The sequence below is a fragment of the Zosterops lateralis genome (assembly GCF_965231275.1).
Source record: "Zosterops lateralis genome assembly, chromosome: 9".
Lineage (NCBI taxonomy): Eukaryota > Metazoa > Chordata > Aves > Passeriformes > Zosteropidae > Zosterops > Zosterops lateralis.
Window position 1 is genome coordinate 22,792,481 of NC_139769.1, and position 23,863 is coordinate 22,816,343.

Sequence of the window (23,863 nt, forward strand, 5' to 3'; positions counted from 1 at the left end):
CAAAAGTTGTACAAATAAATTATTTTGCAATTCCTTGTGTAGTGTATGCTTAGTTAGAAAACAAATTCATGTTGATTGGGTGTAAAAACGAACCTCTCTAGGCATATAATTCAAAATATATGTTGCAAACAACCAAAATAAAATGCAAGCAAAAGTGCAGGGTGACTTAGGGTCACTCAGTGGTTCTTACAGAAGATCACCAACTACCCATAGCAAAGTAAATGTATTTGATCATATTCCTCATGATGCTGAAGCACTTTAGTATCACATGAGAAATGATAAGATGGAGAAGATTTGAATGGATCGTAAGACAAAAAATGAACTTTCCAAAGAAAACTATAAAACTATGCAAAAATAACTACGTGCCTAACAAAGGAACTTCCCATGGGTTTATATAAGCAACCATCTTATCAACAGTTTCATGAAATGTCTTGGCTTTACAAGTGTTCTCCAGTGGAAATGTAGATCATATGAAGAGAATTATTTGAGACTGAGAATTAGGAGGGAAAAAAAAAAGTAATAACACGAAGTGCACACAGGAGATGGACACAAAACAGCTACAGGCCAAATACCCCACAGTGGGTGATGTCTGAATAGATGAAGTACACACAGATCCATCTTGTATATGTTCCCAAAAACCCACAAAACATATCCTTAAAAATCACTAGCTTTGTTAGTGTGCTGCTACAAGTGTCTACAGAGCAGATCTCAAATCAAGCCTCAATTCCACAGCATTTACAGCAGTTAAAACTTTTTCTCTTCTTAAAATGCAGATGGGATTTTTTTTAACTTTGGGCTGTGTTTTCAGTCACCAGTTCTAAGAAATGGTCTTAGCAAAACTGGCATTCATCTGTTTCTCCTACAGCAATGACTTCAGAGAGGAAAATGCCTCTTCCTTTCCCTTCCCCTTGACAAATGGCTCTTGTGGAGAATGAACTTACACTGTGCTACACTGGGATGACAGATCTGCATCCAGTTTGCAGTTACTGGTGCACACCTTATCAGTAAATGGATATTTCATGCACCTGTTGAAGTTCCAATGTTTCCAGTTTTAAGTACTAAATAGTCTGATGTCATGAATCTCAAACTAGTTCAGGTTTTGTCAAACTGCTTTGGGGTCATTAAGCCACTTGTCAAATAATTATGGGTTTGAAACACAAAGATACCTTCAGGTACAACTGAACTAGAACTGGAATTGAAACAGTACCATTAATTTCCTGACTGCTCTCTACAAATGCAGGCATTGTTATAACTATTTAAGCTAAAAGATAACATCAGCCACATAAAAACAGGTATAAAATGTTCATGAATAAATTTAAGCTGAAGATTAGAAGACTCAGGTGGTAAAGGTTTGAAGCAATATTTGTATACATAACCTGGGCCTATACAAAGAAACCATCTTCAATCACAAAGCAAGGGACCAGACTCAGTCCTTTCCAGTCCTGGGTTTGTGATCTTCTTAGGTCATTTATTAAACTTACTCTGGGCAAATGAAAATAGAATCAGGAGCTTAAACTTTCTTTCCTTCCTCACCTTTTCCATGAGCTATCAGTTCAAAATCTATTGTCTTTAACTGGGTCTCACTTTGTTTAGCCACCTCCAGTCTCTACCAAAACAAAGCACACAGACAAACCATGCCTCAGGACCTCTAAGGCAAGGAAAAAAACCCTCATCTTTAGAGTTTACCTCCTACTCATGAGAAAGGCAGGAACATCTAAGTAGTTATGCAACCAAAGACAGCTGGATTTTATCTAAGGAAACAGAGCTAGTGCTTTGAGAACTGGTGTGACTGCACTCAAAATACTGCTGTGGACACAGCCAGACAGCCACAATATCACCACATCCTCCCTGTACAAGCAAAACTGCATGTCAAGGTGTGAGATCATAGGAAAGTAGAGGTTGGAAGTTATCTTGCCCAAAACTTCTCCATAAAGCAAGAGTCAGTGTGAGGTCAGAATAAGTTACTCAGGTTTTTATTAGTTCCTTACTCAACATGGAGGCTTAACATCAAAGCTCAGTGTTTGTTCAAACTGGAATAATTTTGAGAACAGTGTTTGGAAGCCATTTTGTATTAAAAAAATAGATCTGAGGAAGTCAATGTATTCCATAGGGGACTAATGATAACTAGCAACAGGAGCTTAATTAGCCACAGCTGAAATAACATCTCTGGCCAGTATAATTTCCCCACCTTCTAACAGCATGCTTGCTGTCACACTTGAGTTTAATGACCTCATTAGAGCACACAGAATTCTAGCATCAGCCACTGCTTTGCCCAACAATTGTCATGAAAATGTCCTATCCCACTGTATTAATAGTGAGATTGTCTTTGCAACCTCAACATTTGTATCTCCTCCCACTGGCACACAACTTCTGTGACTCATAATTACATTAACACATCACATAACAGCTACAACCACAACCTAAGGCTGTGACTGAGAAAAATGACTCAGTTTACTTCATTTAAACCAAATCATAATCAAACTGGTTTATTGATTTATTAACAGAACACAATTAACTGGCAATCAGTGGAATGTCTTTCAGGTTCAGTATGGGCAATAAAATGTTAAACAAAATATTAATAAACACCTAAAAAGTAAAGAATCTTTCTTCACTAATCCCCCAAAGTTCTAATCTTGCACACAAAGCTCTGCACCCACTTACCCATGCCTATACAGACAGTTTCCCTCTCTCAGGTACCCTGTAGGAGGTGTGGGTACTTACTGTGTACTTTGCTGCTCCTTCCCACCTGCCAATGTACACAGCAGGAGTAAGCACCCTAGCCCCAGTCCCTACCTGTCACACCTGCCCAGTCACTCCTGAAGCTGGACCAAGATTGCCTACAAGTCCACACACAATTTTTGATGCCAGGAGACGAACAACTAACAGTGTCTAACCCACCGCTTCTGTTTTTGACCAGCTGCACCATTCCCACTGTTTTCCCTCCTGCTACAATTTCATTTGTCCCACACATTTCTTTCCAAATTGGCTCTTCCCTTATTTCAGAACTCTGCTGCTAACTCCCTAGCAGTTTGTCTTCCCCTTTAACAGGATAAGCTGTGGCATAGGCACTCTCAGACAGGTTTGGATGCTTGAACTTGAATTCCTGTCTGAACAGCTGTTGCTGTTCAGGCTATTTTACCAAGAATGGGTCATGGGGGCACCCTTGCAAAGGGAAACACAGTATTAGGAATTCTTTAGGAATATTCCTTCACCTTCTTCTAAGGTAAATTAGATAACAGCACGTGCTTAGACAGGAGATATATCATGGCCAATTTTAAAAGTAATATAAACCCACTTCTGATTACTTGTGTTTAAGTACCACCTCATTCTCTTGCCTTGGTGCTTGCTCTATACTCAAAAGTGAAGTGAAAATTACTTGAAAAGGTGTTCTTTGCAAAAAAAGATGTTCTCCTCCTATATAAAAGCAGCTGTCAGTAACCCTACTTTTAAATGAAGTAAGTCCTCCTACTCGCAGCCAAGTGAAGATTTACTGGAAGGCAATTCCCAGGTTATCACCATTTCCCAGCAGCTCACTCTCCTGTGACGCAGGGCTGCTGTTCTCCTGCTCCTACAGCTCCTTTCCACGTCACCACAGATGCCACAGGGCTGGGGTGCACTGTCCCCTTCAGATCTGTCTTAGCACAGAGGAATAAAAGGATCAGGTCATACTGGATACCCTGTGTCTGAAACAACTTCCTAAAGATCGTGCTTGCAGTGGAGTCCTGCTCACTGGGCTGTGGAAAACACGCCTTCTACCTACCAACACTGCAGTTTTATTAGATACAGGAAAGTACCCTTTTTTTTTTTTTTTTTTTTTTTTCCTCCTAATGCTTTCAGAGGAATTATCAAATTTGAAATCCCTCATTTTGCTTTCTGCCCTAGCTTCAGAATTTCACAGTGACCTTAAAACTCTGTTCTCACTTTGGGCTATTTCAGTCTGTTACTGTTTCTGAATCACTATCAAACCTTTCATGCCAGCAGAACAGTCTGCTACTGCACAACCATTTAAAAAAACAGGCACCACGTGGAAAGATAGGAGGACTCCAAGAACATTTTTTCCTCTGAAGTTTAAACAATTCTAAACATTGCAGCATTGCACTCTGGAAGGTGTATCAAACAATTAAAAAAAGAGATATGCAAAATAGACAATAAAAAGTAAATAGGATAAATAATGATTTAAAGGTATATAAGAATAGCAAGCTTTGCTTAGAAATAGTAATTTTAGAAAAGACAAAACAGCATGGAGCAGTCTAGAGCTTGTAAAAAAATATGATTTTGGGTTTTTTCCAAAGTTTTATTGTGTATCACTAGTATTCCCCCAATGGCTGCACTTTCCTAAAGGACAATTAAAGTTATCATCAACTCCCTCTGTTGCTAGTCCAGCATATGTCCCAGCTACCTAGCAAGGAGGTGACACAAACATTTCTTTCTGCAGAAACTTACTGGGCTACACGGTCATTTTTATGCTCAGACCCCACCCCCAGACCATATTGTAAAATTGAGAATAAACCAAACATAGGCCTTATCTCCAAAAGCCAAGAATTCAGTAAGTTGTCACAAAAGTAAACTTAAACTAACAAACAAAAAAAGGAACAAACTCAATAAGCTCATGTTGTCCTAACCTTTTAGTAAGTCCTTTTAAAGAAAGGAATGTGAAAGAGATGAGTGGGATTGCAGTGACAATTCCTTTGCAGCAAGGGAAGTAAGAAAATTATGGTGCTTTCTCATTATAATGCATGTGATCAGAAGCTGTTAGGGAAAGATGCAAGACAAGTAATCATCTGAATAGAAAATGACACAAAAGAATAAGGCAGAGTCCATGCAGTTGTTGGGAGTTGAAATGGAAATAAACAGTTGCTCCTTGTTCTAGCAGACTTAGTGTTATGGTCACAAAAATGGAGAAGATAAAACAGGCTGCCCTTACCCAACAGTAATTGACACACAAAATGGGCCGAAGAAATTGTATTTTAGATAACACGAAGAAAATGTGCAAGAAGGAGATAGTGTGGAGATAAGGATCTAAAAGTACAATCTCAAAGTGCTGTGGGCTCTACAAATGTTGCACTGCTCAGCAACATCCCTTTGCTTTCCATCAGCCTCAAGAAACACAAATACTGGGTAAAGGCAAACCAAAGGCTCTAGAACTTTCAGGTCCTTTTGCCCTCCTCCAACTCAATGCCCCCTCTGGCATCCTGGCCAAGGTCCATTATGAAGGATTCAGTGTGCAGTAGTTTTAAAAATTCAAAATTGCAGTCAATGAGTTTGAATCCATTCAGACATTCACTGATGTAATCTTTAGTCCTACACTCCACATCACTAAATAACAGTCCTGTACCAAGGTAGGCAAACAGGGAGTGTCCTCAAAACACACCTCTCACCAGTTTTTGCTCCTGATTTGATCTAACCTCTCAAATCCATTCAGATTCCAGGATGCTGAGACTCAGTCTAGCACACCTAATTTTAGTCCAATAAGGCACCTGTACTTCAGATTTGAGATTGCTTTTGGAGTTAATAGTCTGAAAGCCCCAGGGGGAGAAAAAAAAAAAGAAAAAAAAGGTGGTTACAAATTTCTTAAAAAAGTAAAAACTGTTGTTTTATAACTGAGAGGTATACCTTACTTAATGCAGAAATTCAGATTTCTGATGTAACGAATATTTATCAGCAAGGACTCTTCAGACTTCAATCTAGGTACATTTAAAAGATACAGTCATGATGATTTTTCTACAGACTATTTTGGAAGTGAAACTGCAGCCAAAGTAAATATAAGATTATTGAAGTACAGTTTACTAATCTAAATCCCAGATAATTTTTGAACTCTGAATGCTGAGTCCCTAAACATTCTATTCAGCTGCCAAAGGTACAGAACTGCTCCATGGACTGCCAGCACTGTCAGTACTTTAGTTCCCTGTTCTAGCCTTAAACCCAAAGCCACACAGACATAACTTGAGTGATAACTGATTACCCAGCAGAATGTGAGAGTTCAAAAGTTCCCAATAGCAACACAAACATCCAGATGCTTAATTATGGGGAAGAAAAATAAAAATGAAGAAAAAGAGACTTGGGAAAAAAACCTCAAAAAGAGCTTGATTTATTTTTTTTAGCCAGTTTTTCAGCCTGCCTTTTAGTAACCCTTTAGTAACAGTAACAGACAAAAAATAAACACACAAACTCTGTAGAGAGGTTATTTCCACTGTCCATTTTTCCCTACAGCCCAGACTACACCTTACAGTAAGTGTCTTGTGCATGTCTGCTGAGTTACCCAAAATGCCATCCAGACAATACCAGCCTAGTTTCCTTGAAAGGACAAGTCACCCATGTTAGAGAACTCCTTAAAAGGATTACTGTTTATTTGCTTCATAAATACCTCATCCTTTTTGACCCTTTTTTTTTTTTAAATTATATTTACTGGTGCTCTTTCTTCCCCCAACCTCACAGTATTATTTAGGAGAATAAAAACTGGGTTGGGATGATAAGCTTATCAGCAGGGGATGACAAGTCCCTGAGCCATGGTAGACTTTTGAAAAGCAATGGAAGGGACAGGGCAGGACTATTTCAGCACCTTAATGCTGAGGACCAGCAACACATTCAGAGGTTGAAATAGAGCAGTTTATCATGGCTAAGATGCTCCTCTAATTCCCTTCAATAATGTTTGGCTTTGTTTTGCCTGAATAATTTTAGGTATTAATATTATCACTAAAGAATACCCCAGTAAGTGTCAATAATTAAACTGATTAATTATAAAGGGAACCTTGCAAGTGTTTTGAGAAAAATATCAAAACATAACACAATAATCTGATTTACTTTATTACAATAAATTGCATAATTCAGATTTAGATAGAAAGGCAGAACATCTTGAACTAAGAACAGCATTAATAACCTGTTTCCCTCTATTTACACTGCAATTGTTGAAAAAGTCCAGAAACCATTTGCATTGCTTCAATCTGTTTTACCTACATGCCATTGAAAATATGGTAACCTAGAAAAAAAAACCCAAATACCATTTTTTGTTGTTTCTATACCTGAGTGTGCTCCAGGATGTAAATTCAATCATGAACAGCAAACTCAACTACACAGTTCTTAAACACTCTCTTTCTCAGACTTCAGAGTCAACTACTGAGAGCTACCCATCTGTACCTACCCACTTTGATAAACAGAAAAAAAAAATAGATTGATTAAAGTTTATTTTCAGTCCCCAAGTCAGGGTCACAGATGCTTCTGACATTTCTCAGGGCCAGAACCATCCCAAAAGTACAAACCTACGTTTGTTCCTGAGTGTGGCTCACAGCTTTTCTTTAACACAAACACCCAACAAGGAACACCTGGCTTGAGCACAGTGACCCAGTATAATGGCTCATAACCAGCACCTGTCTCCAAGCAGATGACTCAGTGTCTTCTCTGCTTGAAGGCAAAACTTTCCCAAGTGTTCTGAGTTACTAATCATAATACGGGATTTGGCCAACTAAAATCCCCTTTCTATCCAATTTTATACACTTAGAGGGATCAGGCATCATACTGCCAGCCATGTAAAAACACATTTTACATTGCAAAGAGTTTCTATTACTTGGGAGCACAGAATTAAGCATCTGTATAAATTGCATGACTATAGTCTCAGTAATGAGTTTGTTTTCTATTAGCTTTGCTCAACTGCTCACCAGGTTGCTCATTTCCCAGTCAGCTATTACCTGTCTGAAGTACATTTCCATGGTAGAAAAAGAGCAAAAGCTTCTCCTGCTACTTAGCTCCTCAAGTATGAAAACACATGTTAAATTAATCAATTCAGGCGGAAAAATTAATGAGGCTGCTAGAAGATAGAGTAGAAACACCATTAATTTCCCAGCCAGTCTAGGATTCATACACTTCAGGAAAGGACTATAGTCAGCCAAACTGCTTTGCTTTTATAACAAAAAATTATAGCATACAGGCTTCACCCCACCTCAACTTTGGTAGGATGACAAATACCCAGGCAGAGAAATGAAACAATGTTTTCTTACAAGAGCCCCTTTAACTGGAGCAGCAGCTATAAAAGAATAAACAGGGCAGCACATAACAAATATTCTAAAGAACCATCCTGGACTTTTTATTTTTTTATTATACTTTTAGAGACCTCTGACCTCAGAATACAACATGGTAAAACTGGCAAGAACATGGATACAGAATAATTCACTATTTTATTTATTTTTCATATAAGCCAAAGCAAAGAGCCAGTTACCTTTGAACTCTTGCCACATACGGGCATCTGTTTTGCTTCACCTAACAAGGCTTTCTGAGAAGCACATTGTAAATGCTGAGTGCAGCAAGCTGTGAAAAAGGGTAAGCATCATACTCCAGTGATCCCAGCATTTTATACGGCCTGGGACTCTACACTGCAGCTCTCTAACAGCAATCACTGAAGCTGTGCATAAGAGCTCTGTGCTAAAGAAGCAAGGAAAAATGCAATGACTGTAACAACAGCAGAGATAGTCTGGGTTCTGAATTGAGCTACCTGTTGGTTACCTGAGGAAATCTTTGCATCACAGCATGGAGCTCAGAGCTGGATTCTCAGCAGGGCACAGTGCTACATGATGCACCACTCCAGGCTGCCATACTTGAGCTGATCCTGATGTCCAGCTTTTAACTAGCTTACCTTCCACACAGGAATCCAGCTGAATGGAAAATACAAGGTTCAAACTTCAATACGCCTATTGAATCTATGCAAGCCCCTTATTAAATATATGGTGTTTAAACCACACTTAGGAAATAAATTCTTGTTTATCACTTAGCTCCTGATCCAGCAAAATATAAATCTGAATCTAAAACTTGACCAGTGTTAAGATTAAGCACGACTTAATCCTAGGAAACAACTACTGAATAGCTTCGGTGAAGAGCTGATCAAGGAAAGCAAATTATGACAGGCTGCAGAAATTGCAGTAATGTCAGTGTTTACTATAATTGTTTTTTTAGAAGTGTTTAGTAAAACATTAGATGATTGGCATGACAGTCTAGATTAAAGTAACCCTTTAAGGCAAATCTAAAAACATTATTTGCTTAGTGACAGCGCATTCAATCACATCACCATATTGGTACTTTGTGCCTCATCAGTCAAGCATGGAATTAAAATACTTTTAGTGCACCTCACACCTTCAGGCATTACCTGCAAATATCAACCATGAGAGTAGTTCAACTTGTCTGTGATTTTTAAAATTTTTTTCCAGGGCCTGCACCACCTGCTAGTCCAAGAGCAATTCCGCCGCTCCCAACTAAGCGGACAGAAACTGACCGAAGCCTACTCGGCCCGCTCACACCCGGGGTTTTAGAGGGGCTGGCACTGCCCAGGTGTGCCGGGTTAACTAACACGGGCCGGCGGACCAGGCTGTGCCAGCCCCAGCCGTGCCCAGATGGCCCCACCGTCACAACACATGGGGCTGTGAGGCCCCTACCCACGGTAAAACACCCGCTCCCCACGTTTCGGGGCCTACAGAAAGGCACCCCTGCGGTACCCCGGGCGGAGGGGAGGAGGCAGGGGGCTGCTCGGGGGGGCGAGGCGGCGGCCCGGCCCGGCCCCGGCAGGGCCCTTTGTTGTGGGCCGCGGCGGCGCTCGCCGCCCGCTGTCAGGGTGGGCGTGGGCGGGGGGCGGTGGCGCCGAGGCCGCCGCCAGCCGGCACCTGCCTCCCCCCGGGGCGGGACTTGGCTCCCGGGGCCGAGAGGCTCCCTCCGAGCCGCCGGGGATCGCGGGGACAGCCCCGCCGCGCCTTTGTGCGGGGCTGGCCAGCTCCGCGCTGCCGCCGCGCCGGGCTCTGCCCGCCACACGCCCGGGCGGCTCCGGCCGCTCCTCGGGCAGCGCGTCGGGGCTTCCCTTTCTCTGCTGACCGGCCCCCCGCCTCCCTCTCCGGCAGCATGGTGGACCTGGACAGCGAGGTGCCGCCGCTGCCGCCGCGGTACCGCTTTCGGGACTTGCTGCTGGGCGACCAGGGCTGGCAGAGCGACGACAGGTGAGCGCGGGGCGCGGTGTCCCCGGCGGGGCCGGGCGGCGCTCCCTGAGGGCACCTCCGCCCGCGGCAGCGCAGCCCCGGGGGAAACTTTGCCGGGAACGGGGTGCGAGGGCCGCCGGGGGGCTGCGGTGCCGCGCCCCGCCCGCAGCGGGAGAGAGCCGGGCCGGTCCCCCGGAGAGAGCGCGGGGCATCCCGCCGGCCCCGGAGCGCTCCCGGCAGGAGCCCTGCCCTGTCCTGCCCTGCCCTGCCCTGCCCTGTCCTGCCCTGCCCTGCCCTGTCCTCCCTGCCCTGTCCTGCCCTGCCCTGCCCTGTCCTCCCTGCCCTGTCCTGCCCTGTCCTGCCCTCCCTGCCCTGCCCTGTCCTGCCCTGTCCTGCCCTGTCCTGCCCTGTCCTGCCCTGTCCTGCCCTGTCCTGCCCTGTCCTGCCCTGCCCTGCCCTGCCCTGCCCTGCCCTGCCCTGTCCTGCCCTGTCCTGCCCTGCCCTCCCTGCCCTGTCCTGCCCTGTCCTGCCCTGCCCTGCCCTGTCCTGCCCTCCCTGTCCTGCCCTGTCCTGCCCTGCCCTCCCTGCCCTGTCCTGCCCTGTCCTGCCCTGCCCTCCCTGCCCTGTCCTGCCCTGTCCTGCCCTGCCCTGTCCTGCCCTGCCCTGCCCTGCCCTGCCCTGCCCCGCCGCACGGCAGGAGCTGGAGCAGCACAGGTGAGGGATCCTCTCCCTGCCATAGCGTTCACAGAGGGAACTTCCCGAACAAAACGTGCATTTCCCGTTTGTCCAAAGGCTAATTGCAGTGTGCTTTCGCTGTCCTGTACCCAGGCTTCTTCACATGCAGTTTCTTTCCGTGCTGGGATCCTAGGTGTGGATGCAACTACCATGATTTTATTCCTTTATGAATTCTTGCAAGTCTGTCAGCATCTCTGGTCACACCCGATAGAAAAAGATTTGTTTGTTTCAAGTCAAATGTTGTCCTTGAAAATAATAAACAAAGAACCCTTTACATTAGAAGAAACGAGCAAACCAGGAATGTGTGTTCAGTTTCAAAATGTTGAATGAACAGCATTCGTGAACAGCACCAGCATCATTCCACTCTGCTGGACCAGACAACCTTGTGTCTCAATAGACTATTACATGGTTGCATCTTGCAAAATTATGTGTCATATCCACTTTGTACTAACACTCTCTTGGAGTCAAATGTCAGAAAAGCCAAATTGGCAACTTATTGGAGAGATTTTAATTCAATATATTTGCACTGTCAGAGTATGTCTTTAACTTGGCAGTCAGAAACTTTGATTTTAATGCTGTTCTACATTTTTCAGATTTTCACTACTTTCCCAAGGAAATATGGATCCTTATTGATTGATAATCACAAAATCATGCAAATATATAACTAAATATTACATTTGTTTAGGAGAACATTGAAGAAGTTAAACAAATGGTGTTTATTCAGACAGCTATGAAATAGTTAATGACATGTTGATATATAGTCACAAAAATGAATGCTGTTGGTTGGAAATGACAGCACTGTAACTGCAAAATGGAGAGTCAAATAGTATGTTTATCAAAGGATGGTTTTACTGGTTAAAAAATTTCAAGTATATTGTAATGTAGTCATGACTTCTGATTCTTTGAGATTTTAGAAAATGTAATCATAGCATCTTATACCTGCATCTTATTTCCTACTGGAATAGGAAAAAAACTCCACAACTTGTCTTATTTTAAAAACTTTATTTATTTGTTTTGGGGTTTGATGGCTAAAATTTACAAAACGTGCTTTGTATACCTTTTGCATTACTCTGTGGCTTAACACTTTTTTCACCTCTAGTTTAAACTTCTGCCAGACACTTCTCTGATGCCAGTTGTTTGACTTGCACTTCATGAAGTTAGCTGCTACAGAAGAAGCATGATTTGGTGTCAAATAGCAAACAGTGTAACTGCACAACCCAGAGCATCCTTTTAGCTATTGTCTATTTCAGGTCTATGTGCACTTAACAAAATCAAAGTAGATAATCCTTAAAACAATCTTGATAGCAGAATTACAGCACAAAAGTCTTCTGGAGCATGCTTACCATCTGAAAACTGCAGCAAAGAACTGGTGAAAAATTAATAGTCAATTTTATTATTTCATTATTATTCCAACAAGCATTAGAAGAAAGATCTCTGGCACAATTTGAAATATAAAAATGTAAATGGCTTTTTAGATCTTTATGCACTGTCCTGTGCTGAGGCTGGGCACAGCTGCACAGTGGTAGGAAGGTGTGCAGGGGATTCCCCACAATGCAGGCAAGATTGTGTTTTGCATGAGGCTGTGATAGCAGCACTCTCTCCTCCAGCTCTGCAAGTTACCATAGCAGTATTTTTGGATACCAGCTTTCCAGTAACTGAACAAGAGCCATTCTTACAAAGATCTTGAGTATTATCTGTTGTTTGTCTGTCCAGATTCTTACTTTTCTGAACCGGAGGTTATCATGTGTAATACTGAAATACTTATTCCTTCCTGGGTTGCTGGAATATTGCTGCTATCCATTATAGAAAAAGCATGCATGCTCTGCATAGAAATAGTGTCAAGTGGAATATTTAGACTATTAGACATCCAGGAAACACTGAATGAGCAAGCCTGCAGACCTATGGGGAGCCTGAGATCAGCTGCTTATTAGTTTGCAATGATTGGTTTATTAAAATTAATTTGCTTATTATTTTTGTCTGCTTTATTGTCTTGTCTTTGCACTCTTAGGTAAATGGTTATTGGTTGGTTTTGGTGAAGCACATCCTTTGTATTGTGTTCTAAGCAGTGTGCACTATAGTTACTGCTGGAGGTGTTGTTTGTAACCCCTTCACTTGAATGGATGTTAACTATGAATGGAATATCTGAATATGGAAACACAGTTAGAGCAGCCTTACAGGATGGCTGCACATGATCAAGATAGTTCATTTTGGATTTTTGGACTTTGGCTGAGATGCTGCAAATATTTTTCTGCCTATTTCCACTTCACTGCAACTTTTTAATTCCACTTGCTCTCAACTCTGGCAGTGTGACGTAGGCTAAGGGTTTTCCATCTGTGAACTTCAGGTCTGTTACTAGCCAAACTCTGTGTCTTAGTTCCATTCTCTTTTTTATCTTCCCAGTCTGATCATCCTTGGGGGATCTCTTTTCTCCTTCCCTTATGCCCTTTCTGGAACAATGTTGGTCTTTTGCTGATAGGATCCATCTCCTGGTTTTCAGATGCATGTTGGTTTTATAGAGTGGAGAGGAGATGGAATTACTCCTCTCATCTGCCACAACCCACCCAGCATTCTTTGTCTCCAAATCAGTTTTTATAGCTTAGTTTGCCATTATATGTCATATAGTAGTATTTAATAATAAATATGATTGAAATTATATGATCTCTCCTCTTTTTGTTGAAATATATATATCTGACATAATCATAATTCAGTTTTGAAACCATAATGATAATGTTTCTTTAGGGTGAGAGTTTGATCACCTATTTCTTTTAAATGTTCCTGTTAATTTATAAAATGCACGTGTGCTAAAATGCTTAGCTGATTGTAACAGGACTCTCATTCAGGAATTTTGTTCTTAAATCTCTACTTGTTTGAGGTCAGATTTCTGTTTTTTTTTTCTTGGGGACTTCTGTAGTGGAGCCTCACTCAGACTTTTCTTCTGTTTTTGTTACCTACTTCATGATCCTTTCCTTACCTGTATTTCTTCAATACAGTAACATCCATCTCACTGCTTTTGCATTTCATTCCCTTCCCCTCAAAAATTCTGCTTTCATTGCTTAGATTCACAGCCAGCCTTGCAGTTGGCTTCAGTAACAGATGGGTTCTGGGCTGTCATCTTCCACAAACCGCCAAACTGGATTGTATATTATTTTTCATGAAAGAACTTGCTGTGTACAGAGGAATATGCTGAATCTTTGACAAATGATTTTGTTCAGTAAGAAAGCTACTTAAAAAAAAAAAAAAAACAAACTATTGGCATTCTTGAATTTGCTGAGTGTTTTTTGTTTGTTTGTTTGTTTTGTTTTTTTCCCCCCACAAAAGGGATATTAAAACCAGTTTTGGTTTTTGCAAAGCTAGATTTCCAAGGGAACCTGGTTCCCTTTGAGAACTGGAGATGAAGCTTGATGCTTACACTACACTCATTTTATATGGAGAGCACTTCTACAAGGCAGCATGTAGAAGATCAGCCCAGCTAGAGCATGTGTGTGTGTGTCAGGTGGGTAAATTCTGTGGCAGATAGGGCAGTGGATCAGGTTTCCTCTGGCCATGGAAATATCCCAGGCACTGGGTTGAGGGTAAAGAGAAGATTGGATCCTCGACTTTTTCATTTGTTCTATAAATATCGCTAATATCCCTTTGTGAATCTTACATTTTGCTTTCATTATTGAAAGTATCTGAAAATGAAACAGACTGTTTTGATTTGCTGGATATTCTGAGATGTGTAATGACCATCATAATGCAATTTACCTTTCAGTTTGGCTGCTGGGAAGTGAGCAGAAATAAAGGGGGAACTTGGTGATTAGTACAATAATTCACCTGTTAATTCAGCCAGATTTCACTAAAATGTGATTGCAGTAGTAAACTATGTAATGAAATGTTTCATAACCCTACTGATCATCAGTCCTTATTCTTACCAGCTGTGTTGAAAAGCTACACAAAAATTAGAAAACACCCTACCTGGTGAAGAGGTGACATGGTCAAAGTTGATAAATAATTTGTTGCAGAAGAGAGGAGAAAAGATGTTTATTTTAGGTTTCCCATGTAAGTTTGGGAAAGCTACAATGAAGAGGTTTTTGTGTACATAAATAGTTACCATGTGCTTCAAAACAGCCAAACCACAGCATGGAAGAGGTGTAAAGAAAGAATTCCAAGTTAAAAATTAAAAGCATTTACATTCTGTCCATATCACTGCCTTTTTATTAAGGCCTTTAGTATCTTGCAGAGCAGTTTACCTCACATTTTTAAAATCATTTATGTCCCGTCATTTAATCCTTTCTTTAGAAGCTTTTGAAGATAGAAAAACTGCATTTGGTTTAGTGAATTCTAGCAAGACAGGAATGTTTCCCACCATTGAAGCAGGACTGCTTATTCTGATGAACTGTTCAAATTCCCCTCTGCCTGCTCTGACAAAAATGTCTTGAGCTGTGCAGGAATGGTTCAGCACCTGGAGTGTCCAAGGAAACAATACGAACAGATAACTTGTGGGTAGTCCAACCCCCACTTTCAAAGCATCAGATTTCATAACTTTTCTATATGCTGCTGCAAAGATATTTTTACAATTTCAGTCATGGAACAAAAATTTACATTTTCCAATTCTGTAGGTTTTTTTTTTTTTTTTCTATTCTGTACAGATATAACAAGAACATTAACTGGTACTGGAAATTCATTTCAAATCCTGCTTCTGTATTGAGATTAAAATTTGAGTCATTTTGCTACAGTATATACTTTAATTTTAAAACTACAGAGCTAAATTTTACCTTTGTGAAAGAACTGTTCTTACACTGAGTACTTACAGGATTAAATTCAAATCAACCCTCCATTCCGGTGTGCTTTCTGCATAAATGCACATTACCACCTATCTGGAAAGGAAGGAGATTCACATAATACAGAACACCTCCACACATCACTTGGACAATTGTATCCTGCTGGCTGTCATGTTGACTGGTGACTTTCAAGGAACAGCTCCCCACTGCAAATCTCAGAAGGCACTTTAACAGTCATTTGTCACGGTGTGAATTAGTGAGTAAAGCCCTCCCTTTGCCTTTCCTTTTGGAAATCACCTGAGATTGTTAAACTAAAAGGGGATAAAAAGGCAGCATGTTTCTGATTCAAGTGATTTAAAATAACTGAGTCTAGATTCAACTTGTATAAAAATTCTATTATAATTTCCTCAAAAGAAAATTCTATTACAGTTTCCTCAATGTAATCCTCCTCTTTCCTTCAAGAAATACTTTAGTCAATTTGGCCTCATTTTAGAAAACATGTTAACTTACAGGAATTCTTTCATTTAACAGAGGCTACAAATAAAAGGACTTGAGCAGATATTGTCAAATTTATCTTGATTTGCCCTTGTAATGAAATTTTCAAAAACCATAAAGAGTTTTAGAAGCCTAAACTCTAATGTAAAGGCTTGATGTGGATTGAAATTGCTCAAGACCTTAACAGTCCAATTCTCTAGGAGAACAAGTGTTTTCATGTCTTGCAGTGGGACTCTGCATAGTAGTAGTTAAAAAGTTTGAGTTGCCCTAAACCCTGAAAAACTTGCTGTATGTAAAAACGTAGCCCTTTCTCACTGCTAAAAAAAAACACCAAAAAAACCCCAAAAAAACCCCCCCCAAAAAAAAAAAAAAAAAAAAAAAAAAAACCCAAAAAAAAAAAAAAAAAAAAAAAAAAAAGAAAAAAACAAAACAAAAAAAAAAAACAAACCACCTGACATTTGTAGAACTGCTGCATGTACCACAGCAAGAGGGCCGAATTTACACTCTTGTGGCAAGTTTAGGAGCACAGTCTCAGGAAAGTAAATGTTAATGTAGTTCCATACTCACCCTCCTTCTAAATTTATCTTGGCTGGGTCCCTATTACAGATAAAACACCTGTGTGTGAGGGAGAGGAAGTAATGCTTTGTAGCAGACAGTGCCATTAGCCTCATTCTGTGTTTTACTGTATTTCTTGCAACAACAACAGAAGCCAAAATGCATTGTTTCTGTGTTTCTGTATTCCACTTAAACTAGCACACAGTGTGGAATTGGGAAAAGACATGGAAAGCAAAGAGTAATTTCAGTGCTGCTATGGCTGGATCAATGCTGAAGAAGGCATTGGTAGCACATCCCAGCAGAAGTTTTATACTGCACAAACTATTTAAATGTCTCATCTTGAAAACTCTCACAGACCCTAGGGAAAACCCTAGTTTTCCTCTTCTGGGACAACATGATGCACAGTTTGTAAATGTGCTTGGTACTTCAGTCATTACTTAATTATAGATTTATTGCTAAAGCTCTTATTTTTCCATCTACAACTTGACACATACTACTTTACATCTGGCAGACTCTATAATACTCCATGGGGAGTTAAAGCAGTTCTTTCCCTCCTAATTTTATGATTATTATTCTATCACATCCAATGATTAAGACTATTTATTTTATAATAGTAAGCTCTGTGCTGCACTCTGCCTTTCTTTCATAATAACTCTCCTATAACAAATGGTAGCATATTTCATATCATCTTCCCTTTATCCTGTAACAAAGAAATAGATGACTTGAAGCATCAGAAATGTCTGCAGTTCCTTTTATAGAAATAATAAAGTTGTAAAACCTGCTAACTATTTCTGCACTATACATTCAGTTTCCAGACTTTATGATCAAAGGTGATCTTTATCTTATCTGAGTTCTGACACAGTGTGCCCAAATGCTTATACTAATCCACTAAACACTTTTAGTGTGGATTCTTCACCTTTTTTTCTGAGTAAATGAACAAGTTAAGTCCTTCCTGGAGACCTCCACTCCATGGTCCCATAATCTGTATCATTGGAGAGAATGCCATTCAAGAGCATTCAAGTGTTGTGCAGCATAGATTTGGTGCAGAATGCCTTAAAACAGCTGTTAAAGACTTCAGCCTCCCCCATGCAATCATCTGCTAATTATGTTAGCAGTCAACTTCCTGGTGGGAAGTAGCAATAAAACAGAAACAGTCATTAAGAGACAAAACCCAGTGTTTATCCTCACAGATAAAAACAGTGTTAATATTATTTACTCAGGACTATCCTGAGGGACAAATCCTGTCTCCACTTAGGGAGATACCTGGTGGGAGGCGCCATATTTTTGTGGTGGAAAGCAGGTTGCCAAGTCTGTCATCTTTGTCCCTGCCTTGCCAAACACCAAGCTATGGAAGATAGGGAGGCATTAGGTTAAGATCAGTGCAAGTTACCTACTGAGGCAGCAAAAAAGAGAAGGCTGCCTGTTGCAGCAGCCCTCTTATTAGAGGGTAAAAATGAGCTGAGGCACAGACTTCTTGTTAAACACAACGTAAAAAGGGTCTTGGTTTATTCCTCTTCCTGGCTTAGTCCTCTTAACTCCAACTATTCACTGACCCTGGCTGCAGCAAGCTGCTCCTGTAGGTTTCCCTTATGGCCTCTGACTGCAGGTTTTTATGTGCCTAGACTGTGACTGCAGGTTTCAACAACAGGCTCTGACTGCACACCCAGACTCACCCTGCAGTAGTCATTCTCTTCTTCATATTCCTCAAGGGTCCTCCTCCATGATGATCCTCCCCTTAGAGCTCACCCCCTCTTTTACTCTCTCATTCTTATTGGATGTAGCTGTTACCCATCAAGGACAAGGCTGTATTGGTTAATTAACACAACTGTTACTTATCAGGGCTGAGGTCACCTGGATTCTCTTCTACACTGCCTACCCCTGTTGCCTGGGTGTGACAAGTCTCCTGCCAGATTTAGCCATTAATAACTGTATCGCCAACAGCCACCAGCACAGGGGTCATGTGCCTGGCAGGGACAATGACACTGTTTGGGTGACAGTCCTCACTATGTGTTAGTTCTGCCAGGAAAATCTGGCCTTCCCTCCTAGATTCTGTACCCAGAGTCACACCCCTTTGGTATTTTGTAAAGAAAAGAGTTTTGCCTTTCAGCTTTCTATGATGTTAAAGTTAATGGCATTTGCTGTATTTGTACCTTAAAGTTACAGACCTTCTTCACAGGATAGTGATTGTTGAAATATGTAGTAAGGAGTAAACATTATAAAATAGCCTCGCTTATTTATTGTTCCAAATAACCAAAAATGTTTTTCTCGCTTTGTTTTCTCTTCCCCTCGTGGCTCAAGAAAACTGCAGTATAGACAAGACCAGGGTTACCAAACCTAATCTGAAACAAATGCCAATGGGAAAAAACCCAACCAGCTCCAGTGCAAATGGAAAACTGTGATTATGTTTGTCGCTTATGAGTAACACCTGTTGATACACAACATTCCCTGACCCTGGAATGAGATTTAGTTTCTCATCTTCACACCAAATTCAAAAGAAGCTGAGGGCACTGGTCACTTATCACTGTTGCCCTGTAGTTCTCACCATGGAGCAGAGACAGCTCTAACAGAAGGACTAAAGGCTAAGCTCTATATTTAGCTGAATGTACCCTTTTGAGAAGTGAGCAAGCCATGTTTTCACCGTGTACAGCCATCTAGAATTTGATCATTGTTCTAAAGGGTTTCAGTTCAACAAATATCTTTTGAAAAGCCATTTTTGTAGATAATGTCCAGTCTTTAATTACTGTTTTGCTCTCTCAGTAGTAATTCAAAGAACATAATACAAACACAAAAAGTGGAGCAAACTAATCTGTAATGTGCAGATGTTGATTAGTCGACCTGGTTTTACAAAGACCATCAGAATCTAAGTAGATTTTTCACCCACCTAAAACTACTATAAAAGAGAAGCTAATCTCACAAGAGCTGTTTGCAGATATTGTGTCTCATTGACACTGGGGACTGCATCCAAGCAGTGACCCACATGATCATTTATTTTTGTACTGGCACTGACCGCAGATTGCATGAAAATTACAATTTAGCTAAAATGTTACAAACAACATTCAAAATGCACTGGATTAATTTTAAAGTCTTGATTAGCATTTCCTTCATTTTCTTCTATTTTTTGGCAGTTCACAGATCACAGTTTGAGTTCAGAAAAGAACAACAAAGTGAGTTAAATTCATGCTGACATTATGAATCCATTTAAGGCAATTAATTGTGGCAGTCACTGTGACCAGCTCAACTGGTGATTCAGAATGTTGGGATTTCAGTGTGTTGTTGGCAGAGCATTTCATATAGGAAGAACAAGGCTGGCTCCTGGGAATGTTTCAGATTATGGAGGAAGTACCTCTGAGCGTGTAGGAGAGAGAATTTCAGGAACCTCTAAAAGGCAGTCTGCTGGGATATAGCATGGGCTAGTATGAGACTGTTGTGGAAGACTTCAGGTTTTGCTCCTAATTTCAGATAAGAACAAGCTGTTAGAAGATCACTGTTATCAAGATTAAGAGGTGGATGTCTTCTAGGGCAGACGAGTGGGGACTTAGAGTCATGGAGCACCCCGCTGCTACTGGACTTCAGGCTAAGCTGAACTGAGCATTTAGAAATTCCTTTCCTTTCTAAGATGGCAGAGCCACTTTACAGTGATAAAAGTGGCCAGATGGAGAGAGCTGGGAATACTGGGAATATTACTATGCTTTCTTGTATCACCCTAGAAATTGGAGAATTGGCTATCAGACCTCCTGGCATCCATACAACTGGCTCTGTCCCTGAACACAGACCTCTCCTCATTGCGTTCATATATCCCATCTAAATCTGATCAGTGCTAAGGTCTATGTCAGATTTGAAAACAAGATGACAGAACAGCACCTGGCCTGACCCACCTCCCTGATACAGTTAGCTAAAGAGATTTTAAATAACTTGACTGTCAAAAAAGCCATCAAAAGCTGAAATTTGTGCATTCGTTTTGGAAGTTATATTTAAGGGAGAAGAAACATTGTGTTTACATTGACTAGGCCAGTATTCTGAAGGCACTTGCTAAATGTTTTTCTAAACACACACGAGGCACATTTTGAAAGTTTGATGTCATTACTCTGAAAAATTAAATACTGGGCAAACTATTCTGCCTGCCATAAAACTGATGAGCAGCATTTTACTTCAGAGAGTACTAAGTGTTATTTAATATGAATAAAGATGACAGAATTAAACTTCTAAAATATTGTGAAACTTGATATTTTAAATTTTTCTTAAAGTAATGAAGAGGTAATTAAAACCATGTCTTATGATTAATCAGGAAGTGTAATAGCTCATTCTGAGTAGTGAGACTGAGATTTATATGAAGTCAGTAATTATATGTACCCTGTTAGCTGTGGAGGGAACAGTATCAGACAGGTGACATTTTAGAGATAATAATGACTTTTAAAGCACTTGTTCAATTACGCGTTCAGAGTTCTTGAATCATTGCCACTCCTTAATGAGACATTTATAATTTATATGAAAATTTAGTAAATTTTTTTCTGTGTAAAACAATAATCATATCTGTGCATCAGGCTGCATTTGAAAGGAAGGAATCAATTCCAATCTACTGTTAGATATATTGCACTGTATATGTATGTTAAACTGCAACTATTACTTCAGAAATCTTACGTATTTTATCCTCCACCTGGATGTCATCACTGGAGCCAAATCAGCTTTAAATACTAGAGAATGAAGACAGGTATGTATCAAAGTGCAGTTCTTTTGGAAGGAGTCATCACCAGGAAATTTCATCAGCACTCTTCTCCTGATGATTTGGTAGAGGAAATGGAGTCTCCTCAACTGTTCCTCTGTGGGAAAGCGGCAGGAGAGACACCTCCTGTCAAATGCTGGGCTTTTGGTTTGTCTTTTCCTGAGTCTTTGCCTGGATGCTCCTCTTTGTATTTACTTGTTAAATACTCACCTTTTGTGTAGCTGGTAAATGCATGCTTGTGGGAGAGTGTACACAGCTCCCATCATTGCAGGAAGATCACTATACTCTGATATTCAGCCCTGTGTTACTTCTCAGGGTTGTTGGCATACTTTGGGGCGTTGTCTAAGTGTTTCCAGATTGCATATGTGGACTGTCTCAATATGTAACTTTAAAAAGACACTCCTTTTTATAAAGTTACCCTGCTCCTGGGCATGTGTAAAAAGCATATGTGGTATATTTTTTTTTTCCTTTTTCACTTTTTAACACTTCAGCTATAAATGGAGTCTCAGAAAAGTTCTTTCTAGGCTTGTTAAGGTGTCTGTGGGAAGTTCCTGACAAATTTCATTTGACTTCTTTTGACTTTTTCCTTTCCAGATCAGGCATGGTTCCCATAATTTCCTGCCCTGTAATAAACAAATATTGTTAATCTAGGTAAACCTGTGGACATGTGGGGAATTGAGCAGAGTACTGAAGAAAAAGACTTTAGCTTTTAATTGAACTTTAACTTTTTTTACCTTCAACTTTTTTTTGCCTTTGATGTCATTGTCTTGCATCCTACCTAATCCTTTCCAACTAGAAGGAAAAATGTAGCTTGGGGAAGAAACAAACACACAAGAAAAATTTAAGTGATCTGATGTAAAGTTATTCCATGCTCCTGTGTGTTTTGTGACAATGGTCAGTACATAATTTTGGAACATGAGTCAAAAGATAATGGTGTAATATTTTTAGTTACTAAGAACTCTAAAAATAGTAAAAACATAATATCATTATCTTTAAGAGCGGTATTACTAACTAGTGATATTTCTCCTTTGGGAATACTGCTGGCTATGACTAGAATCAAGAAAGAGCTATAAAAATTAAACTTCATTGTGTATTGTTTTGGGTGTTTTTCCTTACAGATAAATAAAAAACCCAAATAGCAGCTCTGTTCCTTATTTGCCATGGTCTCCTCTTTTTCTAGTCATTCCACCTCTAGCAGATTTATAGTTGAAACTATACTGTGAAAGCCAAAGACCAGTGTTTTATCTTTGAGATTGCCGTGCCACCTAAAGTGCATTTGTATGAATTCTCCATCACTAGTATACATTATTGTTTTGGCCAGAGTTGTATTCCCTACATGTCATTTAAATACTGTACACCTACTAAATCTACATGAAGAAAGCCAGAAAGTGTCCTGACAGTTATGGAGGATTGGGGCACATATAAACTTCTTTTTAACTAATTTGCAAATTTTCATCTTTTCATGTTGAGTACCACCTTCTTCTAAAGAGGAATTCATTTCATGGGTCTCAGTCTTAGTAAAGGTTTCTTTCCATTGAAGTACCAGGCAATACAATATCATGATTTCTAATCAACTTCATTTATTGCACCTTGATCTAGTATAAGGCAGCAGATATAACTGCAGAGATTTTCCAATATATGGAAAACTCAAAGCTAGCTTCAATTGCCCTCATCACTAGAATAAATATAGGTATAATAGGTAAAATAGAAAAACAATAAAAACAAAAGTCCAGTAAATTCCGTGCTGAATTTTTCACTATCAAATGTGAAATAATAGTTTATTACTCCAAGTCTGAGTTTGATAAATGAGTCATGATAAATGCATGAGTACATTTTCAGCCACTGCAGAGTTGGGATGTATGCATAACTAGTAATTATTGGAAACCATCCTGTGCTACCCTGTATTGAGGTTCATGGAGCATTCTGCCAGTGTACCCCTCTTATTTTATATATTTTAAATGGCAATGCATACTGTCAGTTCCTAAATAGAATATTTCAGGTGACAGCTTAGCAACCAGTGTTTGACAATCTAAAAATATTCTAGGAGATGGAGAGGTTCACAGATAAGACATGTATCAGTCAAAATGTTGAAAAGAATATGCTAATTTGTTGTTATTCAGTATTTTAAGGATGGAGATGCTTCTGTAAATACAGCTTCTCTACAAGTCCAATGCTAAACAACAAGCAGACCCAAAAATGACAATGGTGTATTGCTGCACTTGGTTTTCTTGTAAAACCTTACCACCAGGTCCCATTTCAAGTATTATTTCAAGAGGCTAATTTGGAGGATCAGGAGTCTGAGAAACTAATTGTATTAAGAACCAAAGCATGACCGGAATTTCTTTTAATTTCATTTATTTTAATTTGGAATGTTCCCCAGGCTGAAGTTTACAGTGCCAAATAATAAACTGAAATATCCTTTCTTTTGTGTGTAAAGCTTTACTTTAAAATGTAGTTTATCATCAGAGATAAACTGAAAGTAGGTGGCATTTAGGTAGCCAAGAGGAAGTTCAGCTCTCATTAACCTTACAAGGAAGTCTCTCATAAATTACTACATAGCTCTCTAACCATAGACAGAAGACCTGAATCGTACTCTGAAGTCTGGCTGAGATTTTGATAAGACGTTACAAAGATAAGCATAAAAACTAAAA

General features: G+C 40.1%; 1 protein-coding gene across 1 annotated transcript in view; it reads left to right on the forward strand.

The window, feature by feature from the left end:
* The first annotated feature begins 9,802 nt into the window (after positions 1–9,802).
* Positions 9,803–23,863, forward strand: part of KCNT2 (potassium sodium-activated channel subfamily T member 2) — a 118,293-nt gene continuing 104,232 nt past the window's right edge. The window contains exon 1 of the mRNA XM_083867396.1: positions 9,803–9,968. Coding sequence (XP_083723522.1) covers positions 9,874–9,968 — 95 coding nt within the window. The 5' untranslated portion in view covers positions 9,803–9,873. The remainder of the gene's footprint in view (positions 9,969–23,863) is intronic.